This window comes from Oryx dammah, unplaced genomic scaffold, assembly GCF_014754425.2.
Source record: "Oryx dammah isolate SB20612 unplaced genomic scaffold, SCBI_Odam_1.1 HiC_scaffold_2, whole genome shotgun sequence".
Lineage (NCBI taxonomy): Eukaryota > Metazoa > Chordata > Mammalia > Artiodactyla > Bovidae > Oryx > Oryx dammah.
Window position 1 is genome coordinate 75,712,797 of NW_024070186.1, and position 15,801 is coordinate 75,728,597.

At 46.9% G+C, this 15,801-nt stretch overlaps 1 protein-coding gene across 3 annotated transcripts in view; it reads right to left on the reverse strand.

The window, feature by feature from the left end:
- DGKG (diacylglycerol kinase gamma) overlaps positions 1 to 15,801 on the reverse strand; it is a 226,662-nt gene that overhangs the window by 58,228 nt on the left and 152,633 nt on the right. For all 3 annotated transcript variants that reach the window (XM_040252643.1, XM_040252652.1, XM_040252636.1), the window contains one exon: positions 268 to 358. In XM_040252643.1, the coding sequence (XP_040108577.1) occupies positions 268 to 358 (91 nt within the window). The remainder of the gene's footprint in view (positions 1 to 267; positions 359 to 15,801) is intronic.

Genomic DNA, 15,801 nt, shown 5'->3' on the forward strand with positions numbered 1-15,801 from the left:
TGGTGGGGAGAGGGCTGAGGGCAGGAAAGGACTGCAGCCCTGAGTCCACTGGGCCTCCAGGTCTCAGACCCCAGGATTCCCTGGCCAGGCTGAGAAAGGCAGACCCCATGATTAGAGCCTACTGGGAGTGAGGCTGTGGACATGTTGGGAATAGGATGGAGGTAAGAAGGATTATACTTGGGACCACCATGAACCTAGGGGACATGTTCTGAGGGTATGTGACAGTCCAGGACCAGAACCAACATCCAGCAAGCTTTGGGAACTCACCTCCAACTCTATGTGGTCATGGAGTTTCTTGCAGGTGGCTGCAAAGGTCTCCGAGGTGCCAAATTCAAAGTACCACAGCTTGTTCTTCATCCTGGACCAGGAGCAAAAAGATGGTTCAGTGTTCTGTGTTTGCAACGGCCGTGTACAACAGCTATGCTACTGGGGTGGGGACACTCAAGCCCTCAGCTGTCCCCAATCTTATGTTTTCATCACTTCTTAATTGGATGATCAGGGATGGAAGACTTTTTTAACCAACTGTTCTTGCCACCAACTTAAAGAAAAACCTATTTGTTTCTTAGATATCATGGCTACTCTGGGTGAACAGCCAATGGCTCTCTGATCTTCCTGGTCAGAGCCAGAGAAAGGCCTGCTTGCCTCTGGATCTGGATCAAGGGAGGAGTTCCATGAAAGTCAACCAGGTGGCACCTGAGAGCACGCTCTGGTTAGAGTCCTTTCTACTACGAATGCAGAGGAGCTTCAATAGTTGGGGTACAAAGGGAGGACGATCAGTTAGCCAGCTGAGACTTGACGGAGGTAGAGCCCCAGGTCAGAGGAGGGATAGCCCCACATCAAACCAGCTAAAATGTGTGCTACTTTGTCTGTGCTCCGACTGGGAGAAGCATAATGGAGAGAATTAGACACAGATTTGCAGGCAAGGAGGAAAGAAAAAAAAAAAAGTGAGTTGTTTTGGTAGCAATAGTTTTCCCCCACTTCTTTCCCAATTATATTCGCTGAGGCTATGACAATCCTTCATTGAGGGGTAGGCCTTGTCCTATTTGGTTCAAAGTAAGAACTCACTATTTTGCGCTTTAAAGATGTTCAACGTTTTCCTGATGGGCGGGGTGGGGGTGGGGAGCTGGAAACAATGGTGTTCCCATGTAGCCGGGAGCTCTGCAAAGTCAGATGGTTGTGTCCTGACACTTGGTCATTTTGATCAGATGGTCTCACCAGGAAGTGTTTCTGAAGGTATTCCATTCCTCCCGTCCCAACTGTCATCCTATTCTCAGGGGCTGGCTAAGAGAAGGGACACCTGTCCAGTTTATAAGCTGGCAGATTTTGCTGAGGAAGGATTAAACAGAATCACAATCTTCTTGGCACATCTTCAGGAGAGAGGATGCGCCTTGCGTGTTGCTGATCCTCCATCCTCAGAGCTGTGGACTAAGAGAAAGGAGCTTTCTTCAAAGGAAAGAAGGCTTTCTTCCTAGTGTTTCTTAGGCCATAGAAGGTGATGCTTTCAAACAAGAGGCACAACTTTTCTCTCTACATTTCTCTAAGAGTTCACCCACAGCTTAAAGATGAGTCTGTGTTCTCCCACTGCATGAAGATTTCTAAGATCTAGTTGGGAAGTGGCCTTTCTGACTCTTGGTAAGCAGGAAAAGAAATGATAAATGATGAAGGGAATAAGCAGTATTTATGGAGTTATGAAGAAACTTAGAAGGGTTGGGTGTTCTTTAAGTAGACCTTCTCAGCCAGTGTACTAGGCACAGGTGTGCCTGAGATACCAATCTCCTCAACTTTGGGTGGCCAGGTTGGGGTCTGGGGCAGGCTGAGCCCCTGATGCCACAGCTGGGGTTCTTTTTGTATGAGATAAATGCCAAACAATTGCTTTTGTTTTCTATGCCTACCATGATGTGCAGAGGAAACATTGCTCTGATCAGTTCTCTGTATGCACAGAAATGTGAATACAAGTTACCCAGGGATTTCATTAAAATGCAAATTCTGATTCAGTCATTCAGGATTTGGGCAGAAGAATTCCTTGTTTTCTAACATGCTGCTAGTACTGGTCCAGCAATCATGCTTGGAGCTGTGAGGATCTGGGGACTCCTTTTGTGGCTCTGAAACATTAGTATTCATAAGAATCACTTGTGAATGTGATTAAAATGCTAGTTCCTGGGCTCTAATTTGTAGAGATTCTATGTGGCCTGTGTCTGACAGGGCCCAGGAATATGCATTTTATGAGTGCCCAGGTGATCACTATTCAGGTGGTCAGCTGTCAGGATTTTCTGAAGCATTACTCTAGATCCCAGTGAAGTGACAACCAAGGAAGCAGATAGACCGATTAGCCCTGAAAGAGAGGATTCCTCAGGGAAGACAGAATGAGGGTCAGCGCCTTTCAACAGACAATGATGGCAAAAGACCCAGTAACAGGAAAAGCACAGATTGTCATAAATGCCAAAGTTGAGGATGCCTCACAAGCAGCGAGAGCATCTCTGTAGCCAGGAGACCCGCATTATGATTCCTTTTCAAATATCACTGCTGGTCTGAATCATGACTTTTGAAAGTTATTGCCAGGAGATTTAGAGTTTTAATAAAAATTTCCGGAAGCCGCAAGCTATTTTTACCCAGAAGTGGTGCTTCTGATGATCTAATAAGGTTAAGAGGTCATGGTTAGGTCAGTATTGCAGAATGACGGAGAAGATCAAACAGACGGCTCTTTTGTTGCTGGTTAGATGTCCATTGCTGGCTGTGAACCCTAAGCCTCAGTTTCCTGATCTGTAAAATGGAGGTAATAAAAAGATCTGCTTAAAAGGGTAGTTGTAAAGATTAAATGGGATGACCGCAAAGCACTTCTTATAATGCTTGCTGCATAATAATCTCACCGATAATGTTAGCTACTTACTTATCAGTTAAGTTGTGTCCAACTCTTCACAACCCCATGGACTGCAACACACCAGGCTTCCCTGTCTGTCACCAACTCCTGGAGCTTGCTTAAACTCATGTCCATTGAGTCAGTCATACCATCCAACCATCTCATCCTCTGTCGCCCCCTTCTCCTCCGGCCCTCAATCTTTCCCAGCATCAGGGTCGTTTCCAATGAGTTGGCTCTTTGCATCAGGTAGCCAAAGTGTTGGAGCTTCAGTATTAGTCCTTCCAATGAATATTCAGGGTTGATTTCCTTTAGGATTGACTAATTTGAACTCCTTGCAGTCCAGAGGGACTCTCAAGAGTCTTCTCCAGCACAATTCAAAAGCATCAATTTTTCAGTGCTCAGACTTCTTTATGGTCCAATTCTCACATCTGTTCATGACTACCATAGCTTTGACTATATAGACTTTTGTAGACATTATATCCAAAATTTTCTGGGACAGAAAAACATGTGATCATACTAGTCAGATCATGTGTCTTGACTTTTGGCTAAAAATATATGTTCCCTCCATGTCTAATCTAACAGTTTTTTTTTTTCCCAGAGTCAGACCACACCCTAATCCTTGGTTAATTATCTTGACTGGTCACATGATTGTCCAAAGACGTCATGTTTGCAAATATGCTTCTGAGAAAGTACACATCTGGTGTGAGACAAAGTATTTATTGACTCAAGAAATATTCAGCGTGCCAGGACTAGATATGGTGTACTTAGGTGCAGGGGAGAACAAAACACAGAACTCCATGAGCCAGACACCTGGGAAAGGCAGCCGAGGAAACAGACTGGAAACAGTCATGTGCCAAGTACTAAGCCTTGGGGATACCTAGGAGGAGGGACATCCAGTTCTTAGTGAGGCCACCACTCATGCTAAGTGAGTGATGAGTTCTGAAGGATGTGGCAAGGAATAAGGAAAGTGGAGGAAGATCATTCCAGGCAGAGGAAAAAGCCCAAGCAATGGCCCAGGGTAAGAGAGAGCACAGTCCTGCTGGAGAGGATCTGGAATTCAAGGAGGGATAGATTGGCCAGATAAGGGAGGTGCAGTGCTTAGGTGTTTGAGCTTTATCTGAAAGTCTACACTGTGTTGTGGACCATCCTCAAGTGAGAGTAGTGGTGAGGGGCTGGTGGTAGCGACCTGACAGCTTTTTGTGCTTTTTAAAGATCACTCTGTTCTAAGTCTGGAGAGTCGATTGGAAGGGGTGGATACAGACTTGAGGCCTGGACGATGGTTTGTAGGTGGTGTAGAAACCCAGGAGAGAACTGGGAAGGATCTGAACAAAGGTAGTGACAGAGCTCAGGCTAAGGAAAGGGATTCACAAGCTAAAATTTAGGAGGTGGAACTGACAGGGCTGGTTTGTTGTAAGGAGTGAGTGAGAAAGAATAGTCAATGACACCCCAGTGTTTAGGTTGCATGATAGATGGCGGGTGCTGCTCACTGAGTGAGAAGCACAGGAGTTCAGTTCTCCAGCAACAGTCCTCTTTGTAACTGAAGGACAGCACTTGTGTGTTTTGGCATGTCCACCCATCTACCCATAGATCATCTATTGAGCCATACTATGGACTAGGCACTGCATATGACCTGGAGATGAGTGATAAATAAGAAGGCAGGATCTTTGCCTCACACGTTTCCATGCTTTTAATAGCTTCACCAAGATGCTAATATTCAACCTCTGACTGACAGGACTTTTGTTCAGAAATCTGAGAGCTCTTCTTTTTCCGCTTTTAACTCAGGCATATTTTAGTTAGAAGTAAATACAATCTGGAAAATTCCATGCATGGAGGAGCCCGGTGGGCTACGGTCCATGGGGTCGCAAAGAGTTGGACATGACTGAGCAACTTCACTTTCACTTTCAAATACAATCTATTCCTATGGTTCTTTGGTTTTTCATTCATGCACTATCTCTTTTCCTTGCTTACAAGTAAGGGAAGACTTGAGGAAAGGTAAATTGTCGAGGTTGTGGAGCAAGTAAGTGCAGAAGTGGCCCCCTCCCTGACTGTCAGGCCCCAGAGCCTGTGTTTTGCTGCCTTGCCACACTATCTTCTCATGTCTTTGCATATGGTGTGGTGCTGTGTGCTCTGATCACAGACTAGGCCGCTATAAACCAGGCTATGAAATGCAAGCGGTTGCAGGCCTGGGGTGTAAGTGGTTGCATCACAAGCTGGGAAATGCTGTCTGATGAACAGTGTACCCTCCCCCCGACTTAAGTCCCAGTGGCCAGGGGCAGGGTCTAGATGAGTCTCAATTGGATTGGTCACAGGAACCTCCTGGTCTTGAATCTAAACAACCTCAGAAAGTTGGGGAAACCAGAATAGATCCCTAGAAAAGCCAGAGGCCCCCAGGACACCCTGGACCTTTTTCTCTCAGCTCACCCAGAAATGAGGCATAGGCGGTGCCCATGAGGCATCTCCTACACAGAGGGAGATGGGAAAAGCTGGGAGACAGACATAAATTTCACCTCGGGTGCCTCCCATTTCAGCTCCAATGTGGGCCACTTCTGGCCACACATAATAAGAGAGGGCCAAGGAATCTAATGCAAGACCCCAGGATGGAATCTAGGAGCCCTGCTTTCAAATGCTGACTCTGCCCTTTACAGGTTGTATAACTTTGAACTTTTTATTTTTTTTACTTTTCTGAGCCTCTTTACTCATAAAATGGGTAAATGCCTAATTCACAGAATGTTATCAATATTAAATGAGACATGTAAAGTCATTTAGAACAGGCCTTCGTCTACAGGCCTTCATCCCCTGTACACATTAAAAGTTTGATTATTGGCAAGCCATCAGCAACATTTAATATTAAAAAACAAATTACCCTCTTCCTAATGAAGGTCATGTATCTGGTTTCTCAGAAAAAATTGCCAGTAGCCTTATATTAGATAATATAAAGGGGGATTATTCTGGTTGCCTCTGCCCTAGCTGCCAAAATGGTTGCAAGTCCAAAGGCTGGAGCCAGGAGGGTACGGACAAAGGAAGGAAGAGACTCCTCTTGGGATGAAGGTTGATCAGATAGAGATGGCCCCCAGCACCCTGCATGACTGAGGTCAGACATTAATGGTGGGCCTGAGGTGGAGGCTGGCATTGGGCCAAGTAACATATAGGACAGACCCTCTCTTTGTATATGTTGGGGTGTTGTCACCAAGGACGGCACTGGCAGGCCCATCTGAGGCAGGGCTTCCTAAAGGTTTCTCAGCTGCTATGGGGCTTCCCTGATAGTTCAGTTGGTAAAGAATCTGCCTGCAATGCAGGAGATCCCAGTTTGATTCCTGGGTCAGGAAGATCCCCTGGAGAAGGGATAGGCTACCCACTCCAGTATTCTTGGGCTTCCCTTGTAGCTCAGCTGGTAAAGAATCTGCCTGCAATGTGAATCACCTGGGTTCAATGCCTGGGTTGAGAAGATCTCCTGGAGAAGGGAAAGGCTACCCACTCCAGTGTTCTCGCCTGGAGAATTCCATGGACTGTATAGATTGTGGGGTTGCAAAGAGTCGGACACGACTGAGCGACTTTCACTTTCATGAGAACAGGAAGGAAGCCAACCCCCCAGCCTGCTACCACTGCATATCACAACACCAGGGAGGAGTAACCTAGATTCTCTGGTTCTGTCTACACTGGCAGAGCAGATGTGGATAGCGCTGAGTGCTGACAGGTTCTTTGTTGATCTGGAAGTAGAGGAAGCCTTTCATCAGGGAGGCTTTAGACTTTAGGCTTTACATTTTCCCTGGTGGCTCAGACAGTAAAGAATCTGCCTGCAATGTGGGAGACTTGGGTTTGATCCCTGGGTTGGGAAGATCGCCTGAAGAAAGGAATGGCTCCAATATTCTTATCTGGAGAATTCCATGAACAGAGGAGCCTGGTGGGATAGAGTCTATGGGGTTGCAGAGTCAGACAAGACTAAATGACTAACATTTTCACTTTTTCAAACATTTTACATATATTATCTCTTTCCATTCTTAGAAGAATCCTGTGAGGTGCTCTTGATGATAAATTCACAGAGTGAAGCAAATTCTTCTCAGCTTCATCTTTTCTCTTTCCCCCTTTCCATCATCACACTAAGCCCCTTTCCAAAGAAAGAGGTAATAAGACTCTCCAACAATTTGACAAAGCCCTCATTCTCCCTGCTGAGTAGAAAGCCTGACCGCCAGCGTTCTCTGGTTTTTTGAAGATGTCTTTCCTGCCATTACTTTTAGCCCTAGTTGGAGGTTTGCTGCTGCTGCATGTGGTACTAGTTTTTGTCTGTTTCATTTGCAGTTGTATAAGAGCATGGCATTTAGAGTCTGAGAGGCTAGGGTTCACGCCTGGTTCTCCCATTTCCTGGTTAGACAAGTTACTTCAGTTCTTTGACCCTTCATTTCTTCTCCTACAAAACGGAGGTATGATTTTCTACCCAGCAAAGTTGTAAAGCTCATATGGCAAACGCAAAGCACCAAGCAGGTGTTTCACGCATAGGAAGTACCCCCTCACTGTTCTCTCTTGTTGCTAAGAGACACACTCCCTGGGAGATTTGTTCCCCAAAGGCTGTAGGGGTAGGGACAGGAGCCTGTGGGGTTTTATCCCAGGCAGCCAATATTTTTTGAAGAAAATAAAGCTAACAATGTTTTAATGACTTTTGGATTGCTTTTTCTGCATCCGTCTTCCTGAGTTGTTTTTGGCCCAGCATTTCTTTCCTTCTCATAATCACCTTTCAGCTGGAGATGACTAATCCATAACCAGTTGTCCTGAGGCTGGTTTCCAGGTCCAAGAAACTCCTGGGTTCACTGTCAGGCTCTAAGCTACCCTGGTGAACCCATTCTTGAGGCAGAAGCCCCTCATCTGGGCTCTCAGGGACTCTTAGGCACGTGGAGGAGTGGTAAACAGCAGCAGTGACACCGTGGGTTGACTCTATTTCTGGGCTTTCTTAATTTCCCCCTGCTTTATAAGAAAATAACATTGATTGCACACTAGTTAGTTGAATCTTTTCATTTGACAGATGAGGGAAAAATGAGACTAATTAAAAATGTTCTTTTATATTTGTCAGCAATTTAGGACTGGATTCAGTCACCATCCTGACAGCCTATGAATAGCCTGTTTTCAAGGATGTCCACAAGTGAAACCAAGCTCACTGCTGGGCATTTTCACCAGCAAAGGCAATGAGCTTCTGATGGCCCTTTTCTGATCATCTAGGAAGTTTTAAGGGCAGTAGACTTTTGAAGTCATCAAAACATGAAAACATTTCTTTGGACGTAGCAGGCTACAAAGAGGACACTATAGCTATTTCTAGAAACAGGAGCCCTTGAACTGAAGGTGTTCCTCTTTGTGGTTTGGACTTTGATAATCAGCTTCCCTGAGTGGGTCAGGACTCGGTCAATCAGTTGGTCTCTGTCAGCCCAGTGAAGCAAATGCTGCTCCCAAGATATGCTCTGTGTTGGGTGGAGGGAGCGGAATGATGTGGTGGTCGTGCTGGGCCAGCGGGCAGGAGGCCTCCTCCAGCGCCACTTCTCATACACACTAGACTGTCGACCCCACGAGACTTACACAGGGTCTCCTAGACTCAGTTTCCTCATCCTACGATGAAAGGCGGAGGATGACAAATTTCAGAGGTTTCTCCAAGCTCCCTGAAGAACCTGAGATGACAAGATACAGGACAGGGTGGGAGGGCCCACTTGCTGCACAAGCAGAGCCATGGAGGAGTGTGGGCCCGAGTATTGCCAGAGCTGCCTTTTTTTTTTTTTTTTAAACAAAGATGCCACAAAAATGTATTTTAAAGGAAACTCTCTTAATTATTAAAGTTGGCAACTAGTTCAACTCTTTAAAAGAACACCATATGGGCCCCAAACTGCACACCTGGGGAAAACTCCACCTAGCCAATAGGCTACTTTGGTACATTAATTATATATTTTCATAAGGTTCATCTCAATTAAAAAACAGAAACAAATTATCTCAGTACCATGAGTCTGCTGGGTTATTGGTGTTGTTACTGCTTTGACTACTAAAGTTAGACTAGTGTCAGGTTATGAAGGAAAATAGGAATCTAGCACAACCAGAGAGGTATGATAGCAACCTAGGAAGAGCAAGTGCAACTCAAGCTGAATAACAACTGTTATAATATTGAGACCATTTATTTGTTGACATTTTACATCATTTAAGTCCCGAGTGCTTTTGGATGTTCAGTGATTATGTTAACCAGAGTTTAGATCAAAATTTTAAAAAAGAAAAAATAAAAGCCAACGTAGGTAAGGCTTAGTTCCAAGGCCAGGGTGTCAAGTCCTGTAAGGGGCCGGTGAGTGTCGTTTCACAGGTGCTGCAGAGGCCATCTGTGTAACCCGCACACCCAGCTGCCCTGGCCCATCCGTGAGCTTGTCACCACGTCTAATCCACCCTGTGTGCTATCCCCTGCCCTCACTGCTCATTGGAATGGCACTTGGTGACCTGCTGGCACAGAGCTATGGATGGAAGGATCTTTTCCAAGGGGAGGCAGTGGCCCTGTTGGTACAAGGGCAAGTGAGCCCCCAGCAATCAGGAAGCGGACTTTATAAATAGCTGTTTTTGTCCTCTGAGTTTGACTCTTGTGCCCGCTGCTCCTGCCAACAGATTTGTCTTGGCTCAGCTCAAGGGGCAAGGTATTCCCTGGCTTTTTTCCATACTGGTGACAAGACTGGTGTTCATGGTGCTCAGAAAAATATAGGGTGGTGAAAGGACAGGTGGACTGCACACCAAGACCAGAGACCAGAACGGGGTGGGCAACAAGACAGAAGTGCGTGGGGAACAGGAAAGGGGAAGAGCTCAAGAAAGGGCTAAAGGAAACCGAAAACGCCAAGAAAGGAGGGAGGAACCTGCCTAGTGTGCACTTTAGAGTATAAAGACAAAATCCTTTTAATAATCTATGAAGACACTTCTTAAGTCATTTTCACATGGGAAAAATTACCTGCAAAATCACAGGTGACAGATCATTTGCACTTAGGGGAACTCTGGGGTCCAGGATTCCCAGCTGGGACATCAGATTCCAAGGACTATTCCAAAGTATGGAAGGAGTTCATGAGTTGCTGTCAGTGTTTCTTAATATGTAACAGTATTTGGGCATTTACTCATAACAAAGACTGCACAGGATAACTAGTGGGTTAAAAAAATTTTTTTTATGTGGAATGGAATAAAATCAATTACATTGGTTACTCTTAGCAACCTGCTCTGATTGAATGGCAAATGGATTCTGTTGAATCCTAAAGATAGAAAATGAATGGTTACTTAGAACAGCCTTTCTGGGCAACAGAAATCTTATTCAGTAGGGCATCCATGGTGGAGGGTGGTGAGGAATAAATAAGAGGAGTGCTCCATTTGATAGTATGTGAGTGCAAGCAGAACCACACCAGCTCTGCACAGTGGTTCTCTTCTAAGCCATACCAGCCTTCTCAGGGTACAGATTAGAAGACTGACATCAGCCTTACGAAACTGAGATTGAGGATGCACCATCTGGGATTCAACTCCCAGCTTCCACCTTCCACCTTCCCATCCTTATTCCTTACCTTGCCATCTACCCCCACTCCCCCTCCTGCAGCTCTGCCCCAGAGGCATCTGAGAGAAGTGGAAAGGTCAGCCCAAACCACAAGAGCTGGTGACGGCAAAGCTGTGGGCCATTCCCATTCGTGCCTGTGGGCTGGCTTTGATCACAAGCCACGGTAAGACCACAAGCTCCAGCTCCAGGTTGGCGGACTCAGGCTACTCCAGCCCTTGTGTTGCTCTTCCCCATGGAGTCGGCCGTCTGGGTCTCCCTATGGGTCTCCATCTCCACTCTTGTCCCAGAGAAAAGAAGGGCCAAAGCCACTGGCCTCCTCCAGAGCAGCCATTCTGCCCCTCCCTCCCAGGGTAATTCTGAGCCTCGGAGAACCTGCTCCTTTTAAGCAGCGATCCTCCTGCTGCACACAAGACAGTTGCTTTCCGTTGACTAGGGGCAGAGTCTCCTTCGCTAGGCACTCCGGAATTCTGTCTCACACGTGACAGTTTCTCCTCCGAAGGGCGGGACTCCAGTTGTGGGCATGAAGCCAGTCAAAGTCTGAACCGGGATCCTCCCCCAGGGTAGCACCTGGGGACACACCAGGGTCCATGGGTACCCAGCACCCTCACAGACTCTGTGGCCCTGAGGCAGAGTCTCTCCCAAGAGACAGAAGTGTGACTTGAGAACTGCCACCGTGATGGGAATGCCACCACATGGTCCTGCCACTTTGGGGGTGACCCTCAGGAGAGACAGCTGGTGAGGCAGCTAAAGTTTTCCTCTATTGAGGGCCCGAGTCTCTGGAGTGTTTTTCCAGTCAGTATCTGTCCTTGCCAAGGGAAAACAGTTCCCTTCCCCCATCCAAAATAATAAAATAAAAATCTCACCAAGTTTGGCTGCTTTTAGCAATCCTTTCTCTCTTTGAAGATTTATTTGTGGAACGAAAATCCCCTTCAGGCCGATTTGGCTGAGGCTAGAGGCCTCTGAGTAAGCACAACCTCACAGCTCTCAGACAGCAAAGTCAAATACGAGGACAGAGAGCAGCCCGGCTCCCAGAGGCAGGGAAAGGGGAGAAGGCAGATGGGCACGTGGGGCTCTAAGGCCCTGTAATGATTACTTAGTTGTTGTGTAGCTTTTTGATCCTGATCTGTGCTTTATTAGCATTCACACGTCCATCAGGCCAGCAAACTGGTACCTGAAGGCAGCTGGGAACAGCTAAGGCCGAGGTGGGGAGGATGGCTGATTAGAACAGAGTTTGGGATTGACATATTCACACTGCTGTATTTAAAATGGGACAATCAACAAGGACCTACTGTATAGCACATGGAACTCTGCTCAATGTTATATGGCAGTCTTGATGGGAGGAGAGTTTGGAGGAGAATGGTTACATATATTTGTATGGCTGAGTCCTTTTGCTGTCCACCTGAAACTATCATAACATTGTTCATCGGCTATATGAAAGTGAAAGTCACTTAGTCGTGTCCAGCTCTTTGCAACCCCATGGACTATACAGTTCAGGGAATTCTCCAGGCCAGAATACTGGAGTGGGTAGCCATTCCCTTCTCCAGGGTATCGAACCCAGTGTATCGATTCCCAATCCAGGGATCGAACCCAGGTCTCTTGCATTGCAAGTGGATTCTTTAACAGCTGAGCCACCAGGAACGCTCAAGAACACTGGAGTGGGTAGCCTATTCCTTCTCCAGCAGATCTTCCCGACCCAGGAATCAAACTGGGTCTCCTGCATTGCAGGTGGATTCTTTACCAGCTGAGCTACCCCAGTAAAAATAAAAAGCTTTTTAAAAAATAAGGAAATGAAAGATAAATAAAAAAAGAGATTTTTGTTCTCCAACCAACCAACCAAATATGGCCCTGAACACCGGGAGAAGGTAGGCTGAGGAAGCTCTCAGAAGCTCTTGCTGAGGAAGACCATTTCCTGGGTTCTGACCAACCAAAGCTAGAAACTAGGAACTGTTAGTGGAGAAGGAGGCAAACCCCCAAAGCAGGTCCACAACCCCACCCTACAGTAATTCACCCTACGTTACTCTCAGGGAGCCCCGAGAGAGACAGCAGAGCTCCTCCTCTGTCTCTACCCCCTCCACTCCCAGCTCACCCCCAGCTGTTGGGAATTGTCTTGGTCTCTACTTATCCGGTGTCTATTGTGTGCTGGACCTACATTAGCTGCTTTAGAAACCAAAGGGTCCCCTCCTGTGGTCCACACATCTGTCTTCTGTGGTGGGTGCTATGTGGTTATTTTACAGATGCCTTTGAGGCTGTTGTTTCTGGGCAAACGCAAAGCTGCCTTGAAATGGTAGCGTGGTGTCTGAGGGGTTGCTGGCTGAATAAGCCTGGTCTCCTCTCTCCCTCCCACAGCCAGCCTTTCTGAGCTTGAGGTGGTGTCCAATTTGTGACAGGTCAGGTTACAAAAGTTCCTTGCTTAAGCCAGTTGTTTGTCACTTTGAGCACATTTTCCCATAGAAACAATGTCATGTTGAGATTGGGTTCTCAGAGTAACCACCAAAGCCAATTATCCCACTAGATATCCTATGTCTAGTTTTGCAGACAGTGTGGTAGGGCTGAAAAAGCCCTGGTCAGAAGCCAGAAAGGCCTGGGTTTCAGCTGCAGATCAGTCACTTACTTGCTACGTGGCCTTGGGCAAGTCATTTAGTCCCTAGCCCTTAGTTTCTTCATCTTTGAATTGGGATGGTATTCCCTACCTTGCAAGGTATTAGTTGAGAAGGTATACATGGGTCCTCTGATATACACTCAGATAATGAAGCAACAGAACTCCATTGCCATGTATAAAACTGGCTTTGTGGCCTCATGGATTCTGAGTCACAACTTGAAATACAAGCGGCACATCTTTCTTGCTGAATTTGGATTGGGGAATCTTTGTTCTCCTTAACTTCCTGGAAAAGAAACATGGGGACTATTAATAAAACCCACCCTAAAATCCCTGGTGGCCACCCTGAAGTTGGGCTGGAGTTCAGATTAGAGTGGGACCAGGGATGGCAGAGGGAAGTAAGAAGCAAAAGAGGTAAGAAGGGGGAGGAAAGGGTACAACTAAAGGATGCCTCATGTTTCTTTGGCTTTCATGAAACTACACGATGGTCTGGCTGCTTCCGCTGAAGTTTCTGTGCCTCCACACCATGAGCCAGTTGGATGCTTCCTGGTCAGAACTAAGTACAGAGTAAGGGAGTTCCTGCCTAGGTTTCTCTTTTATATCATGAAATTGTTAGCAAGGCAACAATTCATAAAATGGGGCAGATGCTTGAATAAATACCCTCTTCCCATCTTTATTCCATCTTCTTCCTATGCTACTTAGGAAAAAAGTGTTAAATGGGAAAGCACCAGCCAGAGCCTGTCTCTGCCTGAGAAGACTGTAGCGCACACACCGCCAGCAAAATCCTTTCTATTTCGCCCTTTTGAAAATCTCATCCATATGGTCTCGGCTTTGCTTCCACTCTCATGTTTGTGACTGCTACTTGTGCGTACACTCCTAACGCCCATTTCAGCACCTGCAATCACGTGACCTTGTCACCCTGGCCTAGCATGGCGTCCCGGCGTCCTAGCCAGCTCACCTCTATTGTCTCAGAGGTCGTGCTTGCCTCCCCCATTCACTTGGCCCCCTCACCATGTAGCTGGTGAGCGTGTCCCCAGTGTGGATGTGACCCTGCTGCCAGTTCCTCAGAGAACTGCTCGGCACCCCCTCTGCCAGGCCTCTTATTTCTAGCTCACACCTGCTGCCCCTCCGTGGGCTGCGATTTTAGAGTTTCATTTGAACATTCCACTTCATCCCCTTTAAATCTCCTTTTAAAGCTCTCCTGTTTGGTCTTCAAGTCTCTGGCCAAAAATGCTTTCCTTGGTTTATGTGACAAGCTCCTGATTCCTTGCCAAGGGGCCTGTCATTCCAGCATCCAAATCCGTGGTCCAGGGGAACAGGCGTCCTCGGCTCAGTTACAGAGCAGCTCACGCTCCCCATGCATGTGTGCCTGTTTCTTCTAAAATCCTGACTCACGGCTCTGGAAGAGACTGGAGCATCAACTCTGCCTCTTGGTTTCCTACCCAAGACACCAGAGTCACCAGAGATACTAACCAGGATCCCTCTGGATGTGTGACTTGTCCCCACATCCACAGCTCGAAGGGAGAAACAGCCTACGGGTTATTTGAGCACGTTTGCTCCTGTTTGTCTCTAATGCATGTTTGTCACCAGTGTGAACTCAGCAGAATACTAGGCTCACAAGATGCTCTGGGGTAGGGGGATTCCGTGGTCAGCTAAATTTGGGAAACTAAAGACTTTATCTTGGGACATCTCTGGTGGTCCAGTGGTTAAGAATCCACCTTGTAATGCAGGGGGATGCTGGTTGGATCCCTGGTCAGGGAACAAAGATCCCACTTGTAGCAGAGCAACTAAGATCCTGTGTGCCACACAAAAGAGCCCATATGATGACTGACGGTCCCGAAGGCTACAACTAAGACCTTGCAGCCCAATACATAGATAGATAGATAAATATTAAAAAATAAATACTTTATCCTGCTTTGGCATGGTCTCAATAGACTTGAATTGACAGACCACACAGAAGCGTGCCAGCTGTGATGGACCACGCAGAAGTGTGGCCGAAAGGAGCTACCCCTTGCCCAAGGTCAAAGGTGGCGGCCGAGAAGAGCTTCCCCACGCCCAAGGTCAGAGGCAGTCACCGAGAGAAGCAACCCACGTCCAAGGAGCAGCAGCTGCGCGGGTGCAGGAGGGCCGAGAGGAGATACTCCACATTCAGGATCAGGAGGGGCGGCCGTGAGGAGATACCCTTCGTCCAAGGTAAGGGGCAGCAGCTGTGCTTTGCTGGAGCAGCCGTGAAGAGACACCCCACGTCCAAGGTAAGAGAAACCTAAGTAAGTTGGTAGTTGCGAGAGGGCATCAGAGGGCAGACACACTGAAACCATAATCACAGAAAACTAGTCAATCTGATCACACGGACCACAGCCTTGTCTAACTCAATGAAACTAAACCATGCCATGTGGGGCCACCCAAGATGGGCAGGTCATGGTGGAGAGGTCTGATAGAATGTGGTCCACTGGAGAAGGGAATGGCAAACCACTTCAGTATTCTTGCCTTGAGAACCCCATGAACAGTATGAAAAGGCAAAATGCTAGGATACTGAAAGGGGAACTCCCTGGGTCGGTAGGTGCCCAATATGCTACTGGAGATCAGTGGAGAAATAACTCCAGAAAGAATGAAGGGATGGAGCCAAAGCAAAAACAATACCCAGCTGTGGATGTCACTGGTGATAGAAGCAAGGTCCGATGCTGTAAAGAGCAATATTGCATAGGAACCTGGAGTGTCAGGTCCATGAATCAAGGCAAATTGGAAGTGGTCAAACAAGAGATGGCAAGGGTGAACGTCGACATTCTAGGAATCAGTGAACTAAAATGGACTGGA